Genomic DNA, 27,901 nt, shown 5'->3' on the forward strand with positions numbered 1-27,901 from the left:
CATGGGTCAGTCTTTCCTTTGGTTTCACGTGGTATCCAAACTCCTCGCAAAGTCTGACCCTCCCATTTTCTAAGTGGGGTGGGAGAGGATATCTGGCAGCTGGCCCTGAGTCCCTACCACTTTCCCCAAAAGCCGTCGGTATCCGCTAGGATCAGAAACAGCTTCAGGTGCCCAACTCGATGCTGTCGCCAGTAAGTGACTCAGAACGTGTTTACTTTCGGTCGGGAGCGACCTACAAAGGCTTCCTGTGCGAGGGCATCTGCGGCCGGCCTTGGGGAGTGCAGGAAGGCTGCTAGGCCTACCGGCCACCGGGAGGGCGGACGGGCACCCCGGGACGGGAGCAGCGCTGCTCCCGTCCCGGGCCCGGCAGGGCACGTCGTCTGCCCGTCCCCGGGCCGCACTGCCGCAGGGGTTCGGAGAGTGCACCCCCAGGTCTCGCCTCACTACCCAGACCCGGAGAGACAGCGCGGGAGCGCGCCGGCTCCCCTCCCCCGCTGGGCTCAGGCCCCAGTCGAGGCGCACGAAGGCCACGTCCCCGGGGACGGGCGCCCGACTCTATGGTCCGCGCACAGGCCCGCCGGCACACGTGACCTGTGAGAGCCAATCGAGGCGGGCGTCCGACCATCGAGACGACGGCGGCCCGGAGCAAGAGCGGCCCCGCAGATCGGCCGGCCCGCCGTCCCCTCCCCGGCCCTGCTCCAGCGCTCCCAGCTCGGTGCTGCCGCCATCTTCCTGGAGGAGAGGGCCAGAGGCGAAGGCGCCCCTCCCGGCGGTCGCTCCGCACTCTTACCGCCTCCTGCCCTCCCCTGACCGCCTCTCTTCCTCAGCAGTCACTTATCTCCTTCTAAAGAAACTCCCTCCCCCCCAGTTTAGTTACCCACAGGCGAAGAATCACATTACCTGTTCCAGTCTTACCGGCGTAAAGAAATCAGGCTTACAAGGTGGGAACCGTGGAGAAACAGGGACAAGCCGCCATCTTGGTAAAGGAGAAGAGGCTACGCTTGACCTCCCCCCCACCCCCAGCATCTATATGGCCAACCGCCGTGGGAGGGGCACAGCGCCTGCGCAGAGGCGGAAAACGCGGACGAGCCTGCGCCTGCGCACTGAGAAACCGGCGCATGGGGGAGGGGAGGAAGAACGGGTCGCGTCAAGGGAAGGAAAGCGTTGGCAAAGGGGCGGGGCGACGTGATGACGCCATCCCCGCCAGAGGGGCGGGGCGTGAGCGGACGGCGGGCGCTGGGTGGCTCCGCGGTGCGGTCGGTCGACTCATCTTCAACGGCTCCTCGGCGGTGAGTGTCCCGCCGTGGGTCTGCTCCTCTGCCGCCGGGGTGCGAGCTGTGGGCTGACACAGAAGGGGCAGGGAGCCCGCTCGCCGCGGCGGTCAGCCGTGCGGGGAAGCGCGCGGGCGGGGTGACCGCGCGGGGTGGGGGAGGGGCTGTCGGCCTGGGGTCCTGGGCCTTCCCCCGGCCTTCCGGGCTCTCCTCTGCCTTCTCCGTCCCTCCCCCGCCCTCCTTTGCTCCCTCTCGGGGCCCCCGACCCCCGGGAGCCCTGCCTTGGGCGGAAGCGACGGGGCGTGTCCCGGGAGAACCGTGACCCTTTGCTCAGCTCGTGGGAGAATCCCGTGGAACAGTCTCTGTCGTTGGCCCGGGTGCCGGACGTGCAGCCGGCGGTCCTGGTCCGGGCGGGAGAGTGCAGGTTGTGGCCCGTCAGGCACTTCTGTCGTGCGGCCGTCCTTTTGTCGCCCTGACCCGGCCCCTCCCGCCCGCCAGCCCCGGCAGGGCAGGCCTCGGGAAGCCCCCGCCGCCGCGCTTGCTTTGCAGGCGGTCCCTGGCCGCGGGCGTGGAGCCGGGGGAGGAGCCCCTGCCCGGTGCGGGCCGCTTCCCGGGGCCTGGGGCGAGGAGGCCGACTTGCGTCCGCCGCTGCTTCCCGTCCAGCCCCGGATCCCGTGGCCCACAAGACCTGGCCGCCACTTATTTTCCGCCTCACTTTTTGCCAGTATCCCCCCTAACTTGTCTGCTCCCTATAGACACGTGATTCAGCCACACTGAACTGGCTCGAACCGCTGTGGTCTTGTTCACTTTGGGCTTTGGCCCGAGCCCTTTCTTTTGTCTGGGACCCAGTTATCTCCCTGTCTTCTCTGCCTTTTTCTTGCCTAGTGTCAGTTCTGCTATTCAGGACTTGGCCCAGATCAGATTTCCTGCGGCTGGGGTAGGAGTTGGCCTTATGTCAGCCTCGGTCATACTGTTGGTGGTGGTGCTCCAGTCCAGACTCCTGTGAGGGGCATGGGATGTGTGAATGTAGTCGCCCTTACCCATGCCTAGCACAGTGACCCCCCCAGTAGTAAGTTCTCAAGTATTTATCGAACAGCTCAAGTTGTTAGAATATCTCAGGATAAGTATAATGTTCCAGAACAGACTTATTACAATAAGGAGAGATACATAATGGTGTGAGGGGTCATGAAAACTGCTTTCTGGTGTTTGTAGTTGGAGGTTCGTGATTTCCACATTTGCTAGTTTGGAGAAGGCTTTCTTTGCATCACCCAGCATCTGAACTTGCTGTGTGTGTGCTGGTCTGTCAAATCTTGGCAATGATTGGGGCTATAAAAGGATATCCTGACACTTTCCACTTTCCACCTTGATCTCTTACCCAGCACAGCAGCCCAGAGTAAAAAACAAGGGCTTTTTAAATTAAATCAGGTTTGCTCTTGAACTAGCAGGATGACCTAGGGAGTTGAGGGGATGCGGGAAACCTCCCTCGATCATTCATAAATGTGATTGAGGCCCCTTTCTATACTCAGCTGTAAAGACAAACACTGAAAAGTTTTTGTTCTTTTCCCAGAGAGGGAACACCAAACTCACTTGGCAGCAGAACTGAGTTGCATCCATTTGTGTAGTTGGTATTTGTCCCACTTCTTGCTAATGGTAACACATGTTGCTGCATAAAATGCATTTGATTTCGGGGTGTTGCCCCAGCTGCCATTGAGGTTGTTATGTGGCACACTGTACCGTGTACCTTCTTCAGATCCAACGAATCTGAATGCCAGAACATCCGGAGGGCTCTGACCAACCTCCTGGGTCCTCTATGGCAGGGTCATGTTGTGGACTGGGATAATGTATGTAAATATAAGAGTAATGTGTCAGTAAATGGTGGATATGGGTAGTCCATTAAAATACATTCCTCCAGCAGAACATGTTTATGTTGCCAAGAATCCAGATTTATCTGTCTGTTGTCATCTTTTGTCTTGGAAAAGTTGATTTCTTCTGTGTGAATTGGGGTGGGAGTATTGCTTTGTGGAAGAAGGAAACCATGAGTCAAGGAGAAAAAAATTTTAAACAAGTTCTATCATCTGGAATGCTACAGTGAACACAAACTGAAAGAATAAATTATTCATTTGACTGCATTTCTGAGGTTTTGGGGGGATCCAGTTAGTCTGCACCCAAATTTAAATTAATCAGTGTTCGGCATTCTGTGTTGTTAGATCAAGGCTTTTTCACTGGAAACCGGGTGCTTCAGCTTTAGCTTCAGTCAATGGCATAAAGAAAAGTAGCTGAAAATTCTGAAAGTTATATAACTGCTCTGAAGAAGATTTAAGCAACTTCTATTTATTTATTTATTTTTAATTTTCTTATTCTTACCTGAGGATATTTTTGCATTTATCTTCAGATAGAGCGGGAAGGAGACACATCGAGTGGTTGCCACCCACACAACCCCAACCGAGGCCAGGGACAAACTGCAACTGAGGTACATGCCCTTAGTGGGAACTGAACCCAGGACTCTCTGGTCTGCAGGCCAATGCCCTAACTGCAGAGCAAAACTGGCCGGGGCGATTTAAGCAACTTTTAAAAGACATTTTTATAGGAGATGTTCACAAATCATGCCCTATTAAAACGGCAGTGGGGAGCCTTGGCCAGGTGGCTCAGTTGGTTAGAACATCATCCCAATATACCAAGGTTGTGGATTCCATCCCCATTCAGGGCCCAAACAAGAAACGACCATTGAATGCATAAATAAGCAGAATAACAAATCAATTTCTCTCTCTCTCTCTCAAAATCAATAAATAATTTGTTTTAGAAAAATAGCCCTTGCTGGTGTGGTTCAGTTGGTAGAGTGTCATGCTGTACACCAAAAGGTTGCCAGTTCGATTTCCAGTCAGGGCACTTGCCTGGGTTGCAGACATCATCCCCAGTAGGGGGCATGCAAGAGGCAGCTGATCAATGTTTCTGTCTCAGATGTTTCTCAATTCCTCTCTTCTTCTCTCTAAATATCAGTAAGATTTAAAAAATCAACAAAATAACTCAGTAGACGGGTAAATAAGTCCAGAAACTGGTTCTTTGAAACAAATTCCTTAGACATCTCGTTAAGAAAAAAAGCATCTCTGGCCTGTTTTGTTCAGTGGTTAGAGCATCCGCCCTCAGACTGAAGGAGTCTCAGGTTCGATTCAGATCAAGGGCACCTACCTGGGTTGCGGGTTCAATCCTCAGCCTTGGTCAGGTTGTACAGGAGGCAGCCAGTCAATGTCTCCCACATCCATGTCTTCCTTCCTCCCTCCACTCTTTAAACTTGAATTTTAGAAAAATAGAAAGAAAAGGAAAACAAATACATATAGAAAAGAAGGTTTAATCACAGACACAGGAGACTACATATATCAAGATGGCCACACATTTGAAAATCTGAGGGTAAGGTTCTACCAATGAAAAGGAACCAAAACAACAGAATTAGAGCTGAATTCCATCCAACCCCGAACAGATAAACCAGTGTCACATGAGACGCTACTTAAAAAGGGGAAGCATTTCTAATTTACTTTATGAAGATAGCACTTTAGTAACAAACCCAGATGGAGACCTTAAGAAAGCAACCTAGCTGGCTATAGGTCTATCTCACTCATGAATGTAAATGGCAATTTTTTCAATGACATATTTTCTGGCAGTTAGATTCTAGAAATGTACCTAAAGCATGGCTGTTAGAACAAATTAAAGGAGAAAATTTTATGTGGATAAATGCTGAAGAGAGATAAAATGCAGCAAATGTGTAATGAAAACATTAAGGGTATTACCATAAACCAGTGACAGTTGTTTTTCTGTAATCCATCTGTTTATCTTGCCCAGCATTCCTATTTTCATTTAATTTACCTTATTTTCACCACCTAGGCTGAGAGTATTTTGGATAACCTAGATCTAGGCTTCACCTGATACTCCTCCTTCCCACCCTTAGTAATGATGTGTCATAGTAAAAAGCAGTTTACAGACTGTTAAAGTGGTCATCTCACCCTCTTCTTCCTCCCCCGTCTCATTACTCCAGACAGGTGAGAAGTCATCCAGTGGGCCACTAAAAAGAACCGAGAGTAAAGCCTTTTGTGACATAATACCATAGAGTTAAAGGTTTACAGATCCTATTTTTTAAATTTAATCCTCATCCAAGGATATTTTTCCATTGATTTTTTTCATATAGAGTGTAGGGGATTTGCGGGGGAAACATTGATATGGCTCACATCGATTAGATGCCTCCCATACAACCACAACCAGGCTGGGGATTAAACCTGCAACCCAGGTATGTGCCCTTCAACAGGAATGGAACCCGAGAAGATGAGCCAAACTGGCCAGGGCTTACAAATCCTATCTTAAGCTTGGTTAACCAAACCATACATGGGGTGCAGGGGCCTCATTTCTTCAGAGTTGGTTGGAAACATTGCCATTTGGAAGGGAAACTTCAAATCTGCAGTATTCAGGAATGTTCAGGTTTGGGGGAAATGAGGGACAGGAAATTGAAAGAAGCTTTCTAATGAAGTTCTAAGCTCCAGAGGGAATAAAATTTGATTGCATTCATATCTCTTGACTTTGTTACTAAAGGTTAGCCAACAGACCCCACATTTCCCATAGTTTCAAGGCTTCTAAAATTCATATTAAAATTCCAAGTAACTCTAAAACTGTCACATTTCTCAAACGCTCAAGTGCCTTCAGTCCCTTTTCCTTTGTTATAAATGTAGTTCATGTTGCTCTGTATGCCCCAGTGTCCAGATCTAGTTCTCTTGAGCTCTGGGAGTCCGAAGCTGGCAGTGGTCTCCAGGAAACCCTTCCTTGTTGAAAGGTTCAAAGAGACTCGTGGGACCCTGTCTTCTGGTGTGACCAGTGACCATAGTGCCTAACTTATAACTCATTGTTAAAAAAAGTCTGAATATTCTTGTAAATATGGGTACATAGTTATACATAGATAGGATGTGGTTGCTTTCATGAACTAATTATATCTAATTTATAAAGAGAAAATTTTATTTCGGGGGAAGTATTTGATGTAATTGAGAAACTAAAACAAGTGTTGAAACCCTATGTGTAAGTAAGTCTTTTTCATGTGATTTCATGCTAAGTGAAGTACCTGTATGCGTAATGGAAATTTGCACGTGTTTTTTTACAGATTGACGAACTTCACTGAAGATGTCTAAGGTAAGGACTTATATTTCCTGTATCTACAGTGTGAGAAGAAACTGCTTTATGTTCTCAAGTTGTTTATAGTCAAAACGTATGATGCATTACTTTAATAACACTAATCAATTCATTAAGACAGAATTCTAATTTTTTTGTCCTAAAAAGCTTTGAGCTTTTTTCTTTTTTTTAGATTGCCAATTTCTTGTTTCTAAATACATCAAGAACAATCCATTTAGCCTCCATAGATCATTTCTTGCAGACTAATCAAATAATAATGTAAAATTCTAATAATTTCTCATGAGAAAATGATGAGGCTCTTTGACTTGATAAATTGGCTTATATTAGCTCTTGCAGATTAGCCCAGAATAGTTCTAAAAGACTTGAAGGGGAGCCATGGATCAGAGAGTCGTGGGTTCAATTCCAATCAAAGGCACATACCTTGGTTACTGTTCAGTCCCCAGCCCTGGTCAGGGTCCATTGGAAGGCAACCAATCAATGCGTCTGTCTCACATCAGTGTTTCTCTCTTCCTCACTTCCACTCTAGATTTTTTTTTTATTTTAAAGCCTCACACAAGGACACTTTTTCCGTTTTTGTTCAGATAGAGTAGGAAGTGGGGGGGAGAGGAGAGAAACATCAACGTGAGAGAGACACATCAGTTGGTTGCCTCCCACAGGACCCCAACCAGGGCTGGGGATTTAACCACAACCGAAGTACGTGCCCTTGGCCAGAATTGAGCCCGTGACTCATCAGTTCACGACCTGATGCTCTAACCACTGAGCAAAACCATCCAGGGCACTCCCTTCCACTCTAAAAAAATTAAAGACGTGGAGGAAAGTAGAACTTGTAGTACAAGATTATTATTTTTGCCTTTTGTTTTTGAGCTTTGAGTATTAGTATCTGATGCATAAGCAACATGCTGAGTTTTGCTTTTTTACAAGTATTAGTGTGGAACACCAGTAAGAAAATAAAAGTTAACCATAATCCCTATCACCCAGAAATAATATAGGTTCTTGTGAATAGTCTTATTACTTGTGTGCACAGGTGAAGATACATTAGAAAGTAAATAAATCAGTCCGGCCGGTGTGGTTCAGTGGTTGAGTGTCGACCCATGCACCAAGAGGTCATTGGTTCGGTTCCTGGTCAGGGCACATGCCCAGGTTGTGGGCCAAATCCCCAGTGGGAAGCATGCAGGAGGCGGCCAATCAATGTTCTCTCTCATTGATATTTCTCCCTCTCTCTCTTCCCTCTCCCTTCCTCTCTCTCTGAAAATCAATAAAGAAGAAAAAAGTAAATAAATCAATGTCTTGACTTCCTCCCATTTATAGTGTGCCACTGCGCAGTTCCAGAGGTTTACTTACTTTGTCCCGTGTCCATCTGTTCCTCATCAGGTGTCCGTCTGTCAGGGAGTATTGACACTAAGCATTGTCAGCTATGTCTCTTATTCTCGATCTTGTCTGTCTTGATCTTTGAGGGGGTAGGTAGTCAAAATCCCACCCCTAAGTTGCCTGCCCACCCTTGGTGAGACTTGTCCCATAGAGTTAAGAGTATAGCAAGAGATGATTTTATCCTGGGTACTTTTCATAAATGCACCTGATAAATTTTTATTTTACGTATTGCTTAATTGCTTAACAGAAACGTAATTTTTAGGTCAGCATATAGGTACGGAATAATATTGGGTTGGTTTTTCTTCTTTATAATAAATGTTCTTAAGTGAAGACCATTAGTTTTCTGATAGAAGTGACTTTTGGAAAGTATTTATATACTTTATATCTATTAAGTTATTGAGAAGGAGCGATACCTGTCTTTGTCACAGCTTGATGATTATGTCTTATAAGCAACTGATAAGGTATTTATTCTCTCTCTCTCTCTCTCTCTCTTTTGGTAAAATCTTATTTTAGCAACAACAAACTCAATTTATAAATCCAGAAACTCCTGGCTATGTTGGATTTGCAAATCTTCCTAATCAAGTTCACCGAAAATCAGTGAAAAAAGGTTTTGAGTTCACACTGATGGTTGTCGGTAAGAAACTTTTACTTTCAAGCTTATGAACTATGTGGCTATCTGCCTTCCCGACCTGTGGAGTGTAATGATAGTATGACTGCAAAGTCATAAAATTCTTTGTTGGCAGAATCAAATAACTTGGGGATTTGGAGTGGGGGGATTCTTTAGAACATTTTGCTTGAGAGTAAAATAACAATTTTTTTGTCATTTATTTATATGTGGTGATCGTTTTTTGTTTGTTTTTTTGTCCTCACCCGAGGACATTTTTGCATTTATCTTCAGATAGAGCGGGAGGAAGAGAGGGGCGAAGAGAGAGAGAGAAATATCGATGTGAGAGAGACACATCACCTGGTTGCCACCCACATGACCCCAACCGGGGCTAGGGACAAACTGCATCTGAGGTACATGCCCTTAGTGAGAACCGAACCTGGGACTCTTCAGTCCGCGGGCCGACACTAACCGCTGAGCCAAATTGGCCAGGGCTATAGTGATCGTTTTTAATTATTGTGGCAGCCAGCCTCCAAAATGTCACCCACTGATCCTTGCTTCATGATATTCATGCAGCTTTCTAGCCCCCTCCCCCACTGAATAAGGTTTAACTGTATCCAGTAGGACATTGCAGAAAGGTGTGTGACTTCGAGACTGGGTCACCAAATGCATTGTGCTTCTACCTTGCCTTCTCTTGGCTCCCCTAGGGATAGCCTGCCACCATGTTGGGAAGACACTCAAGCAGCCTTATAGTGAAGTCCCACGAGGCAGGTAATAGGCCTGCCAGTAGTCATATGGTGACCCATCTCAGAAACATCCCGCAGCCCCAGTTAAGCCTGCAGTTAAGCCATCCTGGCTGACATTCACTATTACTTCATGAGAGACCCCCCCCCCCCAAGCCATAACTACCCACCACAGACAGATTCTTGAGCAAATTCCATGAAGTAATAATGTTTATTGTTGGCTTAGGCCTCCGAGTTTTACGGTAATTTGTTACATATGAATAGATAATAAATTTCGTTAGAAATATGTTTCTTTAATACTCAAAAAAAAACTTACATTTTTGTGGTGGATATATTTTTTAACAAGTAACAATTCTTACTATACAAGTTTCTTTTATTTATTTTTTTATCCTTACCCAAGGATTTTTTTTTTTTTTCATTTATCTTCAGACAACGGGAGGCGGAGGGGGGGAAGGGAGGGAGAGAGAGAAATATTGATTCGAGAGAGAGACATCGACTGGTTGCCACCCACAAGACCCCACGCGGGGGCCAGGGACAAATCGCAACCGAGGTACGTGCCCTTAGCAGGAACCGAAGCCAGGTCTCTCTGGTCCGCGGGCCACCACTCTAACCACTGAGCCAAACTGGTCAGGGCTCTTTTAATTATTTTTTTTATCCTCCCCCGAGGACATTTTTCCATTTTTTTGTTCAGATAGAGTGGGAGGGAGAGAGAGAGAAACATTGGCGTGAAAGGGACACATCGAGTGGTTGCCACCCACATGACCCAACCAGGGCCGGGGACAAACTGCAACTGAGGTACATGCCCTTAGTGGGAACCGAACCCGGGTCTCTCTGGACCGCAGGCCGACGCTCTAACCGCTGAGCCAAACCGACCAGGGCCTCTTTTAATTATTAAAGTTGTTTGAAATTGAGTGATTACATGATATTTTTCCTGTTATCAGATATATTTTTTCATGAGTTAATAGCATATATTGTGTTTCAGCATGACCACAACAAGCTTATCTACTTTTCTGCTTGCCCTATCACATTTCATTCTTTGTTGCTGCTGTTACTCTTTACCCAAGGATGTTTTTTATATTGATTTTTAGAGGGAAGGAGAGAAACATCAATGTGGGAGAAGACACATAGATCGGTTGCCTCTTGAATGCACCCTGACCAAGGCCGGGGATGGAACCTGCAATCCAGGTACATGCCCTTGACCAGGAATTGAACCCTGACCCTCAGGTCCAAGGGCTGACACTTTAACCACTGAGCCACACCAGTCATTGCCACATTTTATTCTTAATAATTAAAATTCTCCCCCAAATGAGGAGGTAGTTTGATGATGAGTAGAAGAAATGACTGTAGCCAAGGGTGAATAGTTCATAAATCTGAAATGAGAGAAACAGTGGGACCCTTGGTTCAGAGAAGGGAATGGTGGCATGTTTTAGGATCACAGTTACATGATCATGATAATGCAGATTCAAGTTCCTGATAGAAGAGAGAAATTCAGTGTTACTTCTTTGTAAAGCATTATTAAAACAGGCAATAACTTTTGCTTCTGGCCATGATGGAAAAATTCACAGGGCCCAGGTAGTGAGTATTTCAGGCGTTGTGAACTATACAGTTTTTGGTGGAGCCATTCAACTCTGATGTGATCATGGGAAACAGCTGTGTTCCAGTGACGCTTTGTTTACAAGTAGTGGGCTGGATTTGCACTGAGGTTCATCGTTTGCTGCTCCCTGAAATAATTCTTACCAGACCAATTTTGGCACAAATAACTAAAGGCTTGTCAAAATATAGAAAACAGCTCTTAAGATGTTCTGTGGTGGTCAATGCAAGTCCTTGAGAGAAGGAAAACAAATTATATGAACTGTAAAGTCATTTTAGCTTTATTCTGTGCACCTGCTCCTACCTGGGAAGGGCTCATTTGGTCAGAGCACAAGCGTCTCAGAGCTGAAGGACTTGGTCACCGTTCAGAGCTGAGTTCCTGGACCCTGAGGCCGTACTGCAGTTCCAAAGACAGCCAGGACTCTAGAAATCTGCATGGGGTTCCCTTGGACACTGGCTGACACTCAAATTCCAGGTGACTGGGCAAACCATAACCACCAGGAGAGCGAGCTGAACTGGAAACCGTGTGGAGTTGGAGAGGTGGAATGGGGTCAGGAGACATTAGAATTTCAGCCAAGCAGAGGGGACATCAGTGAACATCCAGGACATTCCATAGAAACTTCAGAAAGTACTTGGGTTAAATCAGAAAGAAAGGTTGTTTTAAAACCTCCTAGACAAAGCTTTTAAACAAGAATCATTACTTGGTAGAGAAGGAAATCAAAATCTAGTCATTTACAGTGTACATTCACAGTATCTAGTATCCAATAGAAAATTATTGGGTATGCAAAGAAGCAAAAACCAAAATGTGGCATATAAATTGAGAGAAATCAGACAAGAGAAATGACAAATTCTAGAATGGGCAGACAAGAACTTAAGTATTTAAAATATGCTTCTGCACTCTAAGGAGAACAAGAATATAATGCACTAAATAGAAGAAAACAAAAAAGAACCAAATGGAACCTCTAGAGATTAAAAAAACACCACCTCTGAGATGAAAATTTTTCTGATGGGCCAACAACAAATTACAGAGTGCAGAAGAAATAGAGCAGTCAAAAACATCTATACTAAAATCAACACCATGCATAATAAATACCAAGAACAGCAGATAGGTGAAGACCACTGATAAACGGGAAAACATCTTTTTTTTTTTATCCTCACTCGAGGACATTTTTCATTTTTTTGTTTAGATAGAGTGGGGGAGAGAGAGAGAAACATCCACGTGAAAGGGACACATCGAGTGGCTGCCACCCGCATGATCAACCAGGGCCGGGGACAAACTGCAACTGAGGTATGCACCCCAGTGGGAACCGAAACCCGGTCTCTCTTGACTGCAGACCAATGCTCTAACCGCTGAGCCAAATCAGCCAGGGCGAAACGGGAAAATATCTTAAAAGTAGCCCCCCAAAAAGACACGTTACATGCAGAGGTTGAAAGGTAAGAAGGCCACCTACTTCTCAGTAATAACATAAGCTCTGGTGCGTGACAGCTTTAAGTACTCAAGGAACAAAACTCAACCTAGAAGTGTTCACCAAAAGTAACTTTTAAGATGAAAGTTAAAGTTGAAAGACATTTTTAGATAAATAAAGTGATAGACTTTATGGCTATCAGACCTGCACCATAGGAGATACTTAGTGAAGTTCTGCAGGTGGCAGGAGAAGGGAGAGCACTGGGAGTGGCAAATGTTGTATAAAAGTCCTCTTCTTAATTGTTCTAAAGAGAGCTGACTGGAAACAAAGCTAACACAACCACATGGGAATAACGGACACAGCACAAAGGACAGGAGTGAGTGGAAGCTTGCTGGCGTCTGTCCACTCGTGCTGTAGGTGAAGCGATAGCATGCTCTAAAGGAAGAGCAAAATTCAAGTGAATGTACGCCACAGGGCAGCTATGACAGACTTGAACACAACCACGTTAATAATTATATGTTAGTAGACAAGGCAAAGTAAATGGAAGGATGTGTCTAGCAGCAGGAGGGCAGGTCGGCAAATCCTGGACTCAGAGGTGGAACACTGCTCAGGAAACAGACTGCTGGTGGTCAGTAGTACAGAGTAATCTCCAAAGTTAATTACGCTGAGCAGAAGCAGCCAGACAGAAGAGGGCATGAATGAGCCCGAGCATGTGGAGTTCTGGAATAATCAAAACCAGTGTGTAGTGACAAAAAGTAGATTGACGTATGCATGCAGTGGGGCCTGGGGGGTGAGGGGTAATTCCTGAGGGACATGGAATTTGTTTATCTGAGTGTATCCTGTTGTCAAAATTAATCCAACTGGACAGTTTAAATTAGTGCCCATAATTTTATGTTTAATTGAGCTATGTATAAAGGATACATAGTGAATTGGAGGGATTAAGGGTAAGGCAGGTAGTGAAAAATAGCTGGAAAGTTCACAAAAACCTAAACTTTTAAATTGTGACTATTAGCAGCTTAAGAAAAATGGTGTGTCAGGAATACCCCAGCACACCCAACTTGTGAGTTAGACTATTGGGGAGGAAAGGTGTAATTTTTTAAAATTATGGCACACTTCTAAAGAAATGAGAAACTTCACAAAATGGTTTGAGTATATGGAAATGAAAGACCACAAATGTTTGGGCAGCAAGGATAGGCAAGGAATCTGAAATCGCAAGTTGTTTATAGACATCAAGGAAGGAAGCTAGGTGGCAGGTCATCCATGAGAGAATGTGACCAGGCTGTTGACAAGTACCCAAGTGGTGACACTTGGTGATAACTGATATAGTTATTAGCCTCCCACAATTATGTGGGCTGGTGGCTCAATTTATAAGAAAAGCAATTTAAATATATAAAGCTTATTGCCAAATATGTTACCTTGTAGACCAGTGGTTCTCAACCTTCCTAATGCCACGACCCTTTAATACAGTTCCTCTTGTTGTGACCCCCAACCATAAAGTTATTTTTGTTGCTACTTCATAACTGTAATTTTGCTACTGTTATGAATCGCCATCAGAAATGTGTGTTTTCTGATGTTCTTAGGCGACCCCTGTGAAAGGGTCATTCGACCCCCAAAGGGGTCGCGACCCACAGGTTGAGAATCGCTGTCAGGTAGACAGTAGAATGCTTAGTGTGACCAAAATCACAAGAGCGTTAGAGTGAACACTGAGAAAATGAAACCTGGGCTTAAGCAGAAATATGCTAACGTAATTGTAGGTTTAGGAGTTGTTTGAATGGGCAGAAAAGTTGGCCACTTAGAGTGCTCCCATTCAGGGGCCTTCAGGAAAGGCCCTTGTTACACATTGAGGAAGCAGTTTCTTGTGTTGGTTAAAATCAAAAGTAAATGTGAACCCAGCTGGTGTGGCTCAGTGGATCAAGCATCAACCCATGGACTGAGAGGTCCTGGTTTGAATCCCAGTCAGGGCACACGCCGAGGTTGCGGGTTCCATCCCTGGTAAGGGGTGTGCAGAAAGCAGCCAATTTATGTTCCTGTCTTTTCCTTTCCCTTCTCTCTCTAAAAAATCAATAGAAATACACATATATCTTAAAGTAAATGTGAATAAAAACTTTCCCAGGTTAGGAAGCTCTTTATTTACTAGCATTCCTGGCTTGGCCTAAGTTTTGTTATTTTGGGGTTTGTTTGTTTTTTAGCCCAGGTTTAAAAAAATAAAACCTCATTCCTGGGCAGGTGGCTTGCAGTTGATTGGAGCATCGTCCTGTACACCAAGAGGTTGGGGGTTCGATTCCCAGTCAGGGCACTTAACCAATCCGTGTTTTCCCCCCTTCCTCTCTCTAAAATCAATAAAAACAAGTCCTCGGGTGAGGATTAAAAAATAATAAAACCTCATTTAAATTAAGATCTAAAGCGTCTGACAGTTTGCCTGATAGGTAGTGTGGTGAAAGCAAGCTCCACTTTTCTCACCATCGCATATTTTTCATGTCGTGGCGCCACCTGGTGCCCGATGCTGAGTATTTCCTTCTAGTAGGTGCAGAGGAGCCATTTTCTAAACGCTGAGCACCACTGTCACCACTTTATGGGATGACTCCACTGAGGGTGCCGGCCCAGTGTGTTTTGTGTAAAATTTGTGGATGGTGATGCGTTTACACTGGTTCAGATGTTTTGTGAGCGTTTCCCGTGTTGAAAGGCGCGTGACTGAGAAACCCCCACTGGGGGAGCTGAGTGGCAGTGGAGCAGGGCAGAGCTGGGCGCTCACAGAACTCAGCTCCTGGTGCCAGCAGCTCTGAGTTGGCAGAGGATTTGTGGATGTTATCTCAGCTATCCCAAGGGAAATACTCCCACCCTTAAAGTTAAGATTTTAGAAGTTAGCCCTGGCCAGTGTGGCTCTGTGGTTAGAGCGTTGGCCCTTGCAACCGAAGGGTTGAGTGAGGGTTTATCCCGGTCAAGGGCAGGTAGCTGGTTTAGCAGGTTCAATCCCCGGCCCCATTTGGGGTATGTGCAGAAGGCAACCAGTGGATGTGTCTCTCTCATATCGGTGTTTTTCTCTCCCTTCCTCCCTGCCACTCTCCAAAAATCATTGGAAAATATATCCTCGGGTGAGGATTTAAAAACAAATTTTTTTTAGAATTTAGAGTCAGTCACCGGGGTTTTAATACCGCTTCTGAAAAGAGACTGTTCCTACTTCAACACTTGTGCTCAGATGTCTTCTACATGATAGACCGCTTTCAGCTGTCAGCAGTCAGCAGTGCTAGAGAGCAACTTGGCCTCTGCCCCACTGGACTGCAGAGTGCCACGGGCAGGGACGTCTGTCCTGCTTTCTGCTGTCCCAGCACCAGCCCTGTTCCAGGGACGCAGAAAGGACTTAGCACAGATTGGTCAGACCCCGTTCAAGTGTGGTAAAGATGTAGGGATTGCCGGACATTTTATTCAAAGGGTAACTTGACAGGATAGTGTGTGTTCAGTCACATTTTTTATGCCTTTATATTGGGACGTGTTCACATGTAATTCTGGTTTTTCCTTTTGATGTTCTTTCATCTGTGAACATTGAAGTCTAATTCAAGTGTAGTCCTAATTTATATATTTGCACATTTTACACTCTTGTTCTTGATTTTCTCAACAACAATGATTTTTAAAACGTGTGTGCTCCTTTTTCGTATCCTACGGGACTCAGCTGAGGAAGGTTCAAACCCAGATGCCCGAGAGACACAAGTTTAGAAGCACTTCTCCATGCAAAGTTAAGCCGTAGGTGGTACCCGCCATAAAGTGGGGAATCTGTTCACACTTCTTCAAGTATAAGGTTCAGTTTTTGGTATTTTGCATTATCTTTTAAGTTAAATTTAAAACACTCAGAATACCTAGTTACAGTAGTTGAAGAGGAATTCTCGACTCATTAAATGTAGAGAAAACACATGCTGCCCAAGTTGGTCATCCCACACGCAACAGTGCAAGGGGCGAAGTTGCCTGACGTGGGCAGTTGCCAGTGTTGGGATTTGGAGGTGTTCAAAACAGGAAGTGGGGAGGGGCGGGCTCCTGCCTTGTTGACCAGGAAGGGGGATCTCGATGTTTGTCCTGTCTCCTGTTCTCACAGCTTGGGAGTTGTGTGCTGTTGGCATTGGTGAGGAGATGGGTTCAGTTTTCTGAAAATGTGATGCAGTAAATGATTGGAAAACTCATGACTGAAAACCTACTTAGCATTATGTTTATCAAAAGATAAAGACCCCACCCCCTCCAATGTCCATTCCACACATTTGTGAAGAGGCGAAATCACATTTCTGATCTTACAATGTAGGGATTCTGGAACCCCACAGACTGGTTTCAAATTGAGGCCCTTGGGTGCATGACTGACCATGGTGTCCAGAGAAGAGTGTTTTCGGGGCACGTAACCAAGTGCCAAGCCTAGCAAAAACACTCAGTGAACTGTCGTTCTGATAGCATCATGACGATGTCCTCATTTTCATTTAAAGGTGAATCGGGTCTAGGAAAATCAACTCTCATAAACAGCCTGTTCCTGACGGATCTCTACCCAGAAAGAATCATACCTGGAGCTGCAGGTATAAAAGTTTCTACACTCTCACAGTTCACTGTGAAAGTTGCTAAAGAGTGCGTAATTAATATCTGATGCCTGAGCCTTGAGGTTTTGCTTTTGTTCGGCTTGAAACAAGGAAAATGTCTTTTATGCAGGGAAGTGCTGCTGCACCTGCGTCCTTATTCAGGTTATAGACTCTGACAGCATACCCGTGGGTCCAGCCTCTCCAAGTCTTTGTCCATAAAGTGTCATAAATAGTTCCTACTGTGTTCTGTGTATAATGGGAGGATCAAGTGACAGTGTCGCCTCTCGTGGGAAAACTGTGTAACTAGTAGTTGCTGTGGGAGTAGGGGTCTGACTCCAGCTGCTGCTGCTGAGTGTTCCCGGGAGGACACCAGTGTCCGTGAGTGTTGGTTGACAAATGGATTGAGCACAGAGAGCCTAGGACCTGGGCTGCCACGGTGGAGACAAACAGCCAGTCACGGGGATTTCTTAGTTCAATTTTTAAAGGAATTGAGAAATTGTTTTTGTCCCAGGAAAAGAAATAATTTTTCATATTGGCATTTTTACCTTCCCAGGCAGCCCTTTAGTCTTAGCTTCACCGTTTCCCTTGCTGACTCTGGGATCCTTTTTACACAACCCTCAGGTTATCTTCTGAAATCCTTCCTCAAAGAGAAGTAGTAACTTTTAAGTCATTTGTTTGATAATAAGAAAACAAGTAACAGGTAAATTCTTTTTGCAAACTGGCTCAATGTTAAGGCACCATCTCTTACTAAGTTTGTTTCTTTTCTAGAGAAAATTGAAAGAACGGTCCAAATTGAGGCTTCGACTGTTGAGATTGAAGAGCGAGGGGTCAAGCTTCGCCTGACAGTGGTGGATACACCCGGCTATGGTGACGCCATCAACTGCAGGGACTGGTATGCACCCCACAGGGACGGGCACCCAGAAGAGCTGAGGGCTGTGCATGTGTTCACACCTGCTGTGCTGTATTTAAATGTGTGGTGTTGATGAGTGATTATTGGGTGTGGAGTAGTACCTGGATGTGGTAAAATAATGGGACAGTTTACGTCACATTAAGTATGACATTTTAAATAAGGAATTTCACAGAAAATGAGTGTTTTTTTCCTCCAAGAGCATTCTAGTGAGATCTGAGATCGCAGTGTCTAACTTCTGTCATGATCTGAGCCATAGCCAGTGGACATGATATCGGGGTCTAGTATTCCTCCTCTCCATATGCGAGGAAATGAAATCTCAGCTGCTGAAGACTCGGAGCCTGAGAGTGGCTGCTTACTGGCATTTACACAGATAGGGAAGCAAACCGGTGGGAGATGAGAGCAGTCTTCCCAGGACCCTGTCGAGACCCCATTTCATGGGCGGAGATCCCTGGTCCTCCCCAGGAGTATAAAGCATCGAAGTCCAGCACTAGATAGAAAAGGGAGGTGGGGAGAGGCCTCTCTCCTTCAGGAACTGCCCCCCGAAGGTCAGCCTGGCTTCATGCTGCGCTGCTTCCCGTCTCTGCCGCCAGCTCTCGCCCGCGTTCTGCTGCTGCCACCCCATCTCTTGAAAGCATTGGCAGCCCAGACTCTTCACAGTCATCTTGTGATGTCTTCCATTCTCACTGTTGACCCCTGGTCCATAGTGCTTGGCACAGTTTCCAGAGATCTCCCATTTGCCAAATGGAGGAGTCAGTTTCCATTTCCGTCTTACGGATGTTTCCAAATTACATTTGATAGGTAGGGGACAGGGGACAGGAACACTTGTTCTGTCTCTGCGGGCAGGGCCTGCCGCCTTCTGTACCTGGTCCTCAGTGTGTGTGTGTCTCAGCTTCAAGACCATCATCTCCTACATCGACGAGCAGTTCGAGCGCTATCTGCACGATGAGAGCGGCCTGAACCGGCGGCACATCGTGGACAACAGGGTGCACTGCTGCTTCTACTTCATCTCGCCCTTCGGGCACGGACTTAAGCCCTTGGATGTCGCCTTCATGAAGGCGATACACAACAAGGTCAACATCGTGCCTGTCATCGCGAAGGCCGACACGCTCACTCTGAAGGAGCGCGAGCGCTTGAAGAAGAGGGTGAGTGACGGGTGCGCAGCGAAGGGAGTCGGAGGTGTGAGTCGTTTTCACCAACACCTGACACTTGTGATTTTTTAGTGTTTTGCCTTCACAAATGTACCAAATTTCTGCTATGACTCACCTTATGTGAACAGCCCTCAGTGCTTGGGCAGTGTCACGTGCAGCTGCCATGCAGTGTGTGGTGACAGATTGGTTTCAGGAGGCCTGAGGGCCCTGGGCTGCACAGTGATGGTCCTCCAGCACCTCCGGCACTGACCATGGTCTCTGTTCTCCCATAAACTTCATTTACCTTTTAAATTACGTACCTGTTTGTATGCTTATTGAGAAAGTCAGAACTCATATGCCACATTCTACAAATAAGAGTCCCTTTAATTATCCACAGAAATAATCACTGCTAACCGTTATCTGTCCTCCCAGAACATGGTCTCTTTATGTTTTTACAGAACAGGATTATGAATGCCACTTAACTTTCTAAGAACTCCCAGCCCACACACAAAGCTCACCTCTCATTCTTCTCTCTCGTCATGCACAGTGTGTTTCCTCGGTGTGCCTCTGGGCTTCCCACCCACCCCTTAGTCCCTGATATCAGGGATCTTTGGTCGCTTGTGTATTCTAAGAGTTTGGAACAGGACCTTGCATGCGGTCGGCACTGAGAAACGTTTCTGTGCTGAGCAGTGGTCCACATCTGTCTTCTCACAGTTGTAAAGTCAGACAGATTCTTGGAAAGGAAATTGATACACGTTTAAGTATTTAAAAGAGGGCCCTGGCCAGTTTGTCTCAGCGGTTAGAGTGTTGGTCTGTGGATCGGAGGGTTGTGGGTTCGATTCCCAGTCAAGGGCACGTGCCTGGGTTGCAGGCTTGATCCCTAGCCCTGGTCAGTGTCATGCAAGAGGCATCCAATCGATGTGTCTCTCTCACATCGATGTTTCTCTCTCCCTCTTTTTCACGCTATCTAAAAAAAAAATCAATGAAAAAATATCCTTGGGTGAGGATTAATCAAACATATATACATATGTGTGCATATATGTGGGTACATTTGAAAGGTGGCTAAATTTCCTTCAGAACAAGCTTCTAAGTTTACGTTCTCAAAGCAGCATGTGAGCATGCTCTTCCTAGTGTGTCACCAGTTTCTGTCGCGTTTCCTCCGGGTTGCTGGTACGGTGTTGGTGCCCTCGGCGTTCCGTCAGCATTTAGAGCCTCGACTCTCTTCATCGATTTACAGACGCGCTCGCAGCATGACTTGTGTGTACATGTTTTTCTGGCTGTCTCGTATTTTTCAACCACTTCCTTTACTGTCTCAGGTGGTTGCTGGTCTTTTAGGAAATACTCAGGCCCTTGGAGGAGCCCCTGAAAGCTTAGGTGTTTTTATACTTGATAGTGTTTTAGCCATTCCCACTTAAGGGAATCTCACCTTCTGTAGGGTTTTACATTACATTTCAGAGATAGGGGAAGGGGGTGTCAGGGGTACAATGCTTTATACCCATCTCATCTTGTATCCAAAACACCTAGGGCTTGATTTCAAACTCTGAAATAAAATAAAATACTTTGTGCACTAATTTTTTTTTATCTTGGGCCTTTTTAACCCATTCTCTTTATCTGGTTTCTTCTCTGCCCCCAGAGTATCCTCCTCCCTGACCTAAAGAACCTCTCAGACGTCTCCCACCTTCTTTTGTTTTGTGCCCTCTTGTCCCTCTGCCATCTCCCGAATCCCTTTGACTTGAGCTTCACCTGTCCTGCTGCAGTTTCCTCTCTTCAGTGTGGCCAGAAGTTCCATCATCAGCCTTGAGCTTTTCCAGTGGGGTTGCTGGTGCTCCTGAGACTTGTCTTTCTGCTTCTTACCACCTTCCCGTCTTCCTGGTCCCTGAAGATCAGCACTGCTTAATATTATTTGATCATCCCTTGTGGCTTCCCCTCCCTCCTGAGAATCTTACTTCCTTCTCATGTAAAGTACATCCATGACCAGGAGTCCTTCTTTCCCCTCATGGGCTTCTCTCCCAGCTTCCCTGGTGCTGGAACTGGGCCCTCAGCTCCTGCAGTGACCACTTGTTTACTCCTGTTCTAACTTGAAACAGCCTGCTTGTTAACTGTTCCCCAAATCTGTTCTTGTCCGCACTGTAGCCCTGCCTTTCGGAGGTCTCCATAGGAGAAGTGGGGCCACAGGATGGACTGTGGGCAGGAGGGGCAGCAGGGGAGCAGGGCCATGCTGACTGCTCAGCTTCTCCTGTGTGAGGTGGTTTCTCCTGTTGTTTAGGGATGAGGAACTATGGAAGGACCAGGCGTGGGGAGGGGAGGCCTTAGCTGAATCAGTGCCGTGTCTTCAGTGAGAGGTCTCTGGTCATGAGAAGCTGAAAATCACATTCACAAAAACAAATCCAGGAGCAGGGTTTGAGGTGGGTGTTCCCTGCTGGTTTGGCTTGTATTCTCTCTTCGCTTGGGCTGTCGAAGTAAGAAACATCCAAACTGTAGAGGATTTTTCTAAGTTTACTTGAACCAAACTGGCAACATGGCAGGGGAGCAAATTCTCAAATGCTCCAGAAAATAAGTTTTGCAGCTTTTATATGTGTGGAATTAAGAAGGGAACATAAGATTACGTGAGGGTAGGGGAGAGCAAGACAGTGGTCAGATTACAGGACATACTTTAGAAGGAGAGGTCTGCAAGAAGGCATTTCAAAGATGTGTTAACCTAGAAACAGTGGACAGGCTGGCTTAAATCAAAGATAAGCCTTTTTATTAAAGTTACATCCCTGGGGTGTGACTACCCACCATGACTTGCCCAGTTAGGAATTTATGATCAGATCACCCTGTGAGGTTACTTTCCATAGAAGCCCTTTTCCATCCGCAGTGCCCAGGTCCTGATGTTAGAGTGAGCAGAGCTCCAGCCTTCCTCATACCTGATGCCCAGCACGTAGACGCTGAACGACTGCTCACCCCAACTCTAGCCCTTTTTCCCGCCACTCTCAGTGGACTGCCCCTGGTTGACAGTTTGGAGTGTGAGGTTTCACTGGGGGCTACTTTTTGCCTGTCGAGTGAAAGTCTAGATCCTAGATCCCAGACCCCAGCCTGGCATCCTGGGGACTCACCCCATTGGGACCCCAGGGGGTTTCCTGTCTTACCCAATTCCATGTCCTACGTTCTACTATCCTAGATTTCTTGTGATCCCCAAAATGGACATCCTGTGTCCTCCTCTTGTGGCTTTGACAGATTGTCCCCAGGTGCCTCTCCCTCTCCTTGAGAGGCTCCTGCATGTTCTCCAGGGACACTTTAGGTGACACTTGTGGCTCTTGTCTGCTGGCAGCAACTGGCTGCGCCTCTCCCCAGGCACTTGTCATTCTAGCCACTGGGGTGGGGCGGGGGTTGCACATGGACGGTGGTGGTCTGTTGTGTCACTGTGGACAGAGGTCCTTCCAAATGCATAAATATCGCTTTAGCAGTTCATGAAATCTTTGAAAATAATGGTCGTAATCCATATGATTTTTTTAAATTGAAATGTGGATAATCCTGATATAATTTTCAATATGATGGGTTATGCTTAACTGAAATTTGTGCAATTTGTTAAAATTGCTCCTGGTTTTGTTCTTTCAGATTCTGGATGAAATTGAAGAACATAACATCAAAATCTATCACTTACCCGATGCAGAATCAGATGAAGATGAAGATTTTAAAGAGCAGACCAGGCTTCTCAAGGTAAGAGCTCCAGGTGCACAGGGTGATTAATTCCTGCTTCCTGCTTCTGGCATTCAGAACGGGAGGAGTTGGCAAAGGGCCAGATCCTGGAGCCTTGACTTGGACAGATCATCTGGGCAGGTCTGCTTACAGCAGTACGTGACCTGACTGTCACTGGAAGGCTCAGAAATGCTGGTTGCAGGGTCACTTTGTTTCCATGCCGTCTGTCCTGTGTGGAAGGTGTCTGCCACTTCCAAGTAAAGTGTCCCTCGTTAGTTCTCCAGGTAATCCTGTGTTGATGCTCCCATGTTCGTGGTGAACTCAGGGGTCCCTATGTAGAGCCTGTCAACCCTGTGTGTCTCTTTCTAGGCCAGTATCCCATTCTCTGTGGTTGGATCCAATCAGCTGATTGAAGCCAAAGGCAAGAAGGTCCGAGGCCACCTCTACCGGTGGGGTGTCCTGGAGGTGGAGAACCCAGAGCACAACGACTTTCTGAAGCTGAGGACCATGCTCATGTAAGACGCCCATGCACTCCCCTTGGCAGAGCCTAGCGTAGAGAGCTGAAGTGTGCACGGCCCCATCGCACCTGTGGTGGGGCTGCTGGAGCATGCGGCAGGAGTCTCCCACCCATGGGCTCTCTGGAGCGATCTGAAGTAGCCCTTCCACCTGTGACCTGTGGCTCAGTGCACTCTCCTTCCTGATTGATCGCTTGGGTCTCTTTTGAGGCTAAAAGTAGACTTGACTTAAAGTGTGGGGTGGCCACACCCAGCATGGGTCGCCTCCTACTCCAGGAAGGTGCGGTTGGATTTGTCTTAGGGGCCAGCCGGGATACACTGCCTCTGCTGGTCAGCCTCAGGCTCCCTCAGGGTGGCCCTGATAGCCTAAAGGTCCTCGATTGAGTCCTAGCAGACAGAACAGCCCGGACTACGAGAACATGTCCTTTCCTCTGGAAGGAGATCCCCACATTCAGTGACACGGGCACTGCTGTCGCTCTTGAATGAAGACGCTCAAAGTATTGCTAAAGTATGTTAACTCTTTTTTTTTTTTTTTTTTTTTTTGTGGTACGTGCCCCTAGCGGGAACCGAACCCGAGACTCTCTGGTCCTCAGGCTGCCTGCCGCTCAACCGCTGGGCCAAACTGGCCAGGCTAAATTATGTTACTCCTGAATGGGAAGAGTTCAAACAATGACTGCTCTAGATAAACTTTGAATAACGAAGTCACTCTACATGCCACATGTCTCACTTGGTTTAGCAGTTTTAGTGAATTAAAATTACTGAAAAGACCATTACATTTACCATTCAAGCTCTGTTAAACGTGATGGAATCACCGTGGAAGACATCCAGAGTGCACCCCGGCTCCTTCAGGGATGGGTTCTCTGCTGTCATGACCCTGTTAGAGGTGGAGGATGTGGAGGCTGAAGAGGGAGCTTTGGTGTCATTTGTGTTTCTCAGAAGGAGGGAAAATGGGCCACCCCTCTGCCATCACTGAGTCCATTCCTTGGATCCCGAGTGATAGGAATATCATATCTCTATCCCTTGAGCGTTTACATTCTGGAAAAGACTTGGCCAAAAACCCAGGCATGTTTTATACAACAATTAGAAGATCCGAACAGCTGTTTCTGTCTAATCCAGAAGGTCAATACTTCATTTTGTGCTCTTCTCCATAGCTGAAGCTCATTGACTCTCCCTGGTATAAATTTTAGGCTTAGAAAGTTATGAATATTTGAACTGCATGTTTTCTATAAGTACTTTCAGAAGAGTGTGTTCTGTCTTAGACACTATTCACCTAAAACATCTCCCATTGTCTTTGCACATCTGGCCCTGTCCAGGGATGTTGGTCTCCTGTGGAGCTCAGCCATGCCTGTGGCAGAGGGTCCCATGAAGGGACTCTTAACCTGGCCCTGAGGGTGGGTGTGCTGTGCATTTACTGTGGTAGCAGGGAGAGGTACACCTCTATAGATGTCTCCATGGCCTTATCCCCAGATTCCATCAACTTGGTGTATAATTTACCAGGTAGTAAGTGGTTTTTTAGTTCCAGGGGTTCTTTTGTGTGCTTGGTTGGTTGTTTTCTCCATGCAAAATGGCACACACACGGAGCCAGCTTGGTGCTCTTCTCTCTTTCAGCACTCACATGCAGGACCTCCAGGAGGTGACCCAGGATCTTCACTACGAGAACTTCCGTTCTGAGAGGCTCAAAAGAGGCGGCAGGTCATTGTTCAAGTCAGGCTGTCCCTCTCTGTCCATATTTGTCACCCCAAGTTATACTGTCCCCCTCCTATGTATGCCCAGCTCTTCTTCCTTGACCTTGAAGCAACATGATTTGGTTTCCTACTCAAGAGCTATTATAAGCTCCTCATTGCTAATTTCATCAAACCATGCCCTTGCGTCATCTGCATGTCTGCACGTACGGAACAGCTTTAGATGGAAAGGCCAGAGGCGTGCATTGGGTGCCTTCTCAGAAGTGTAGTCTGTCTAAATGAGGACAGACTTAGGTGCCATTAAGAAAGTATGGCGCCCCACTAAAGGGTAGGGTGGGGAGCAGCAGGTCTACTCAGAAACACACATGGCCGCTCTGCCTTGATTCTTCCTGATGGTTTTTATCTGAGACCTGATTCATGTCTGATAAAACCACATCTACATGTAGAGCTTAATTAACCAGCGATATACATCATTCACGAAAATATTTTTTTGGGTTGTAGTTCATTAAAATACATTTTTAAAATTCGGTGAATATATGCATATATACAAGGTGTAAATTAAAGTCTACTTTATTGTCTTATTAATGTGGGGACCAGACATTAAGAAAGGTAGACGCAACAAGGAGATCCCTGAGGAGCAGGCGACTAGACGGTGACCCAGGCCAGCCTCCGTGTGTGAAAACTGTCCTCATGAGCTGGGGCCTCTGTATTGGCCCCTCTTCTTAGACCTCAGAGCCTTTTCCTTCTTTTCAGTATGATGGTCGTAGTCTGTGTTCATAAAGAATAACTTAAAAATCAGTATTCTTCAGAAAGTAGCTACTATATTTTGAGTAGGTAAAGGTGAAAATGTCATCACCCCAGCTTAGAGTATCTCTTGAATTTTCCATTTCATGTTGCTCTTTTTTCACCTTTCTTACCTACTACATGTCATTAACTAGAACATTGATGAATATGTATAATTTTAAGTAGATACATTTCTCAGAAATGTAAAATGAAATGTTACTTTGGTTATCTGTCATCAGAAACAACCAACTTGTATTTGTTGCAGTATTATAATTCTAATTTATTTCAACTCTTAGAAAAGTGGAAAATGAGGACATGAATAAAGACCAGATCTTGCTGGAAAAGGAAGCTGAGGTAAGTAGAAAATACCACTTTGAAGTCTAAAGCTGTTTATATCAAAACTAAATATAATTAGTTTATTATAGTTTTATATGTCTACATGTAATAATGTGCCTGTTGTTTTACATGCTCATTTAATCTCCCATAGCAATTTAGTGAAAAAAAATTGGAAGCAGTGAAAATTTAGTAACATGACTGATTTTATAATACGTTCATGAATCAGCTTTCCTTTACATAGATAATAACCAATTAGAAAGTAAAATGAGAAACTGCCATTCACAACCATTAACAAAAATTTACAAAGAAATATTTAGGACTTACATGGGGAAAGAAACTAGAAAATTACTGACAATTTTCAAAATTGTAAGAGCTACAACTCTTTGGGATGCTTAATAAAGATTTTCTCTAAATTACTGCAATTCCAGCAGAGTTGTGTGTGCTTGCTAAGTCTTTACTTGCGAGGAGAGGTTGGTAAGATGATTGTAATGTTTATTTTGAAAACTAAGGGAACACAGAGGAAGCTATGGGAGATGAACTAATGAGAGGAGGCTGTCTTTACTGCTCACCCTGAGGGGGGCTGGTCCAGGTGCGAGAGGCTGGTTCAGTGCACGTCAGGAACTAGGTCAGGAGGATGGCAATGTGCTCTGACGAGGCTTTAAGCTCTAGAGCTGTGGGATCCAGACATGCTCAGTAAGTAATCTCAGAACAGAACAGCCTTTTGGAAACAAAAATAAGACTCACTTCTTTGGCCAAGTTAAATCAATATAGAGCAAATATTTAAATGTTAAAAACTTAACCAAGCCTGGGCTGCTGTGGCTTGGTTGGGCAGAGTCCTGTGCACCAAAATGTTGGTGGTTCGATTTTCGGTAGGGGACCTGCAGGAGGTAGCCAGTCAATGTTTTTCACTCTCACATCGATGCTTCTCTCTTTCTCTCCCTCTCCCTTCCTCTATAAAAAAAACAAACAAAAAAAACAAAACAATAAAAAAATACATTTTAAAAAAGCCATAACCACGCCCTGGCTGGTTTGGCTCAGCAGTTAGAATGTTGGCCCGCGGTCCAGAGAGACCCAGGTTCAGTTCCCGCTAAGGGCATGTACCTCGGTTGCAGTTTGTCCCTTGCCCTGACTGGGTCGTGCGGGTGGCAGCCACTCGATGTGTTGCTTTTATGTCGATGTTTCTCTCTTTCTCTTCCTCCCACTCTATCTGAACAAAAAATGGAAAAAATTAATAAAAAGCCATAACCAAAAAGTTACCTGAAGAAAAATAAGGTAAATATTTTATGATCCTTGCAAGCCTCTGAGGTCTTTTAAGCACCGGGAAACAGCAGTGGTAAGCGGGGCAGCAGGGGTGCTGTGCACCTTCTCAGGCGAGGCCAGGGCTGGGGCCACTGGGAGCTGCGGTCTCTTTCCCGCCTTTTAGGATTAGAAAAATCGCTCTTTGTCTTGTCTTGTCTTTGTTTCTGTGTATGAATCATTTCTATTTCACACCTGAATTGCATTCTTATTATTTGCTAAGTTTTCTATTGAGTTATTGCTCATCTTCCTGGTTTGTAAGAGTTCCTTGTTAACTCTTTGTCCTGTGTTGGGAAAGCATAGAAGTTGAAATGTTAGGCTCCCCAGGACACCCATAAAGAATAAGGGAAAGCAGCCCTGGCCGGTTTGGCTCAGCGGTTAGAGCGTCGGCCTGCGGTCCAGAGAGACCCGGGTTCGGTTCCCACTAAGGGCACGTACTTCGGTTGCAGTACTTCGGTTGCAGTTTGTCCCTGGCCCTGGTCGGTCGTGCGGGTGGCAGCCACTCAATGTGTTCCTTTCACATCGATGTTTCTCTCTCTCTCTCTGTTCCTCTCTCTCTCCCTCCCACTCTACCTGAACAAAAAAATGGGAAAATGTCCTCGGGTGAGGATAAAAAAAAAGAATAAGGGAAAGGAGACCCTGCCACCCAGTGACGAGCCCCTGTCTTGTGCCCGCAGCTCCGCCGAATGCAGGAGATGATTGCCAGGATGCAGGCGCAGATGCAACTACAGATGCAGGGTGGAGACGGCGACGGCGCGGTTCACGGGCACCACGTGTGAGGTAGGGAGCCCGGAAGCAGCTTTCATTAGTTAGGAGTAGAAGTTTATTAAAGCTGAAAACATCTCTTCAAAGAGAATTTTAAGTGTTAAACAGCTTATAAAG

General features: G+C 45.9%; 2 protein-coding genes across 11 annotated transcripts in view; one reads left to right on the forward strand and one right to left on the reverse strand.

Moving 5' to 3' along the window:
• The window catches only part of LOC118625116 (high density lipoprotein binding protein), a 74,040-nt gene extending 72,989 nt beyond the window's left edge, over positions 1-1,051 (reverse strand). For 4 of the 6 annotated variants that reach the window (XM_036253454.1, XM_036253460.1, XM_036253457.1 and 1 more), the window contains exon 1: positions 901-1,051. The gene's annotated coding sequence lies outside the window, so the exon portion shown is untranslated. The remainder of the gene's footprint in view (positions 1-900) is intronic. The other 2 variants (XM_036253455.1, XM_036253458.1) reach the window with 1 other exon arrangement.
• Positions 1,052-1,218: 167 nt separating this feature from the next.
• SEPTIN2 (septin 2) lies at positions 1,219-27,799 on the forward strand. 5 transcript variants are annotated; one of them, XM_036254366.1, is made up of 11 exons: positions 1,219-1,289; positions 6,406-6,434; positions 8,316-8,436; positions 16,606-16,692; positions 17,461-17,584; positions 18,492-18,744; positions 22,327-22,428; positions 22,777-22,922; positions 24,531-24,614; positions 25,684-25,741; positions 27,697-27,799. In XM_036254366.1, exons 2-11 carry the CDS (start codon positions 6,426-6,428, stop codon positions 27,796-27,798), a joined length of 1,086 nt encoding a protein of 361 aa, XP_036110259.1. In that variant the 5' UTR covers positions 1,219-1,289; positions 6,406-6,425; the 3' UTR covers position 27,799. The 5 variants fall into 5 exon arrangements, with proteins under 5 accessions (XP_036110259.1, XP_036110263.1, XP_036110262.1 ...); XM_036254369.1 differs by lacking the exon at positions 1,219-1,289 and adding an exon at positions 3,711-3,741; XM_036254368.1 differs by lacking the exon at positions 1,219-1,289 and adding an exon at positions 5,412-5,547.
• Positions 27,800-27,901: the final 102 nt, after the last annotated feature.

Source organism: Molossus molossus, unplaced genomic scaffold, assembly GCF_014108415.1.
Source record: "Molossus molossus isolate mMolMol1 unplaced genomic scaffold, mMolMol1.p scaffold_m16_p_11, whole genome shotgun sequence".
In the NCBI taxonomy this organism is placed as follows: domain Eukaryota; kingdom Metazoa; phylum Chordata; class Mammalia; order Chiroptera; family Molossidae; genus Molossus; species Molossus molossus.

Bases quoted from the DNA above. Each gene is read 5' to 3' on its own strand.
- SEPTIN2 (XM_036254366.1), top strand. The intron at 17,585-18,491 runs GTATGCACCCCA...TGTGTGTCTCAG, and splicing joins GCCATCAACTGCAGGGACTG to CTTCAAGACCATCATCTCCT. The intron at 22,923-24,530 runs GTAAGACGCCCA...TCTCTCTTTCAG, and splicing joins AAGCTGAGGACCATGCTCAT to CACTCACATGCAGGACCTCC.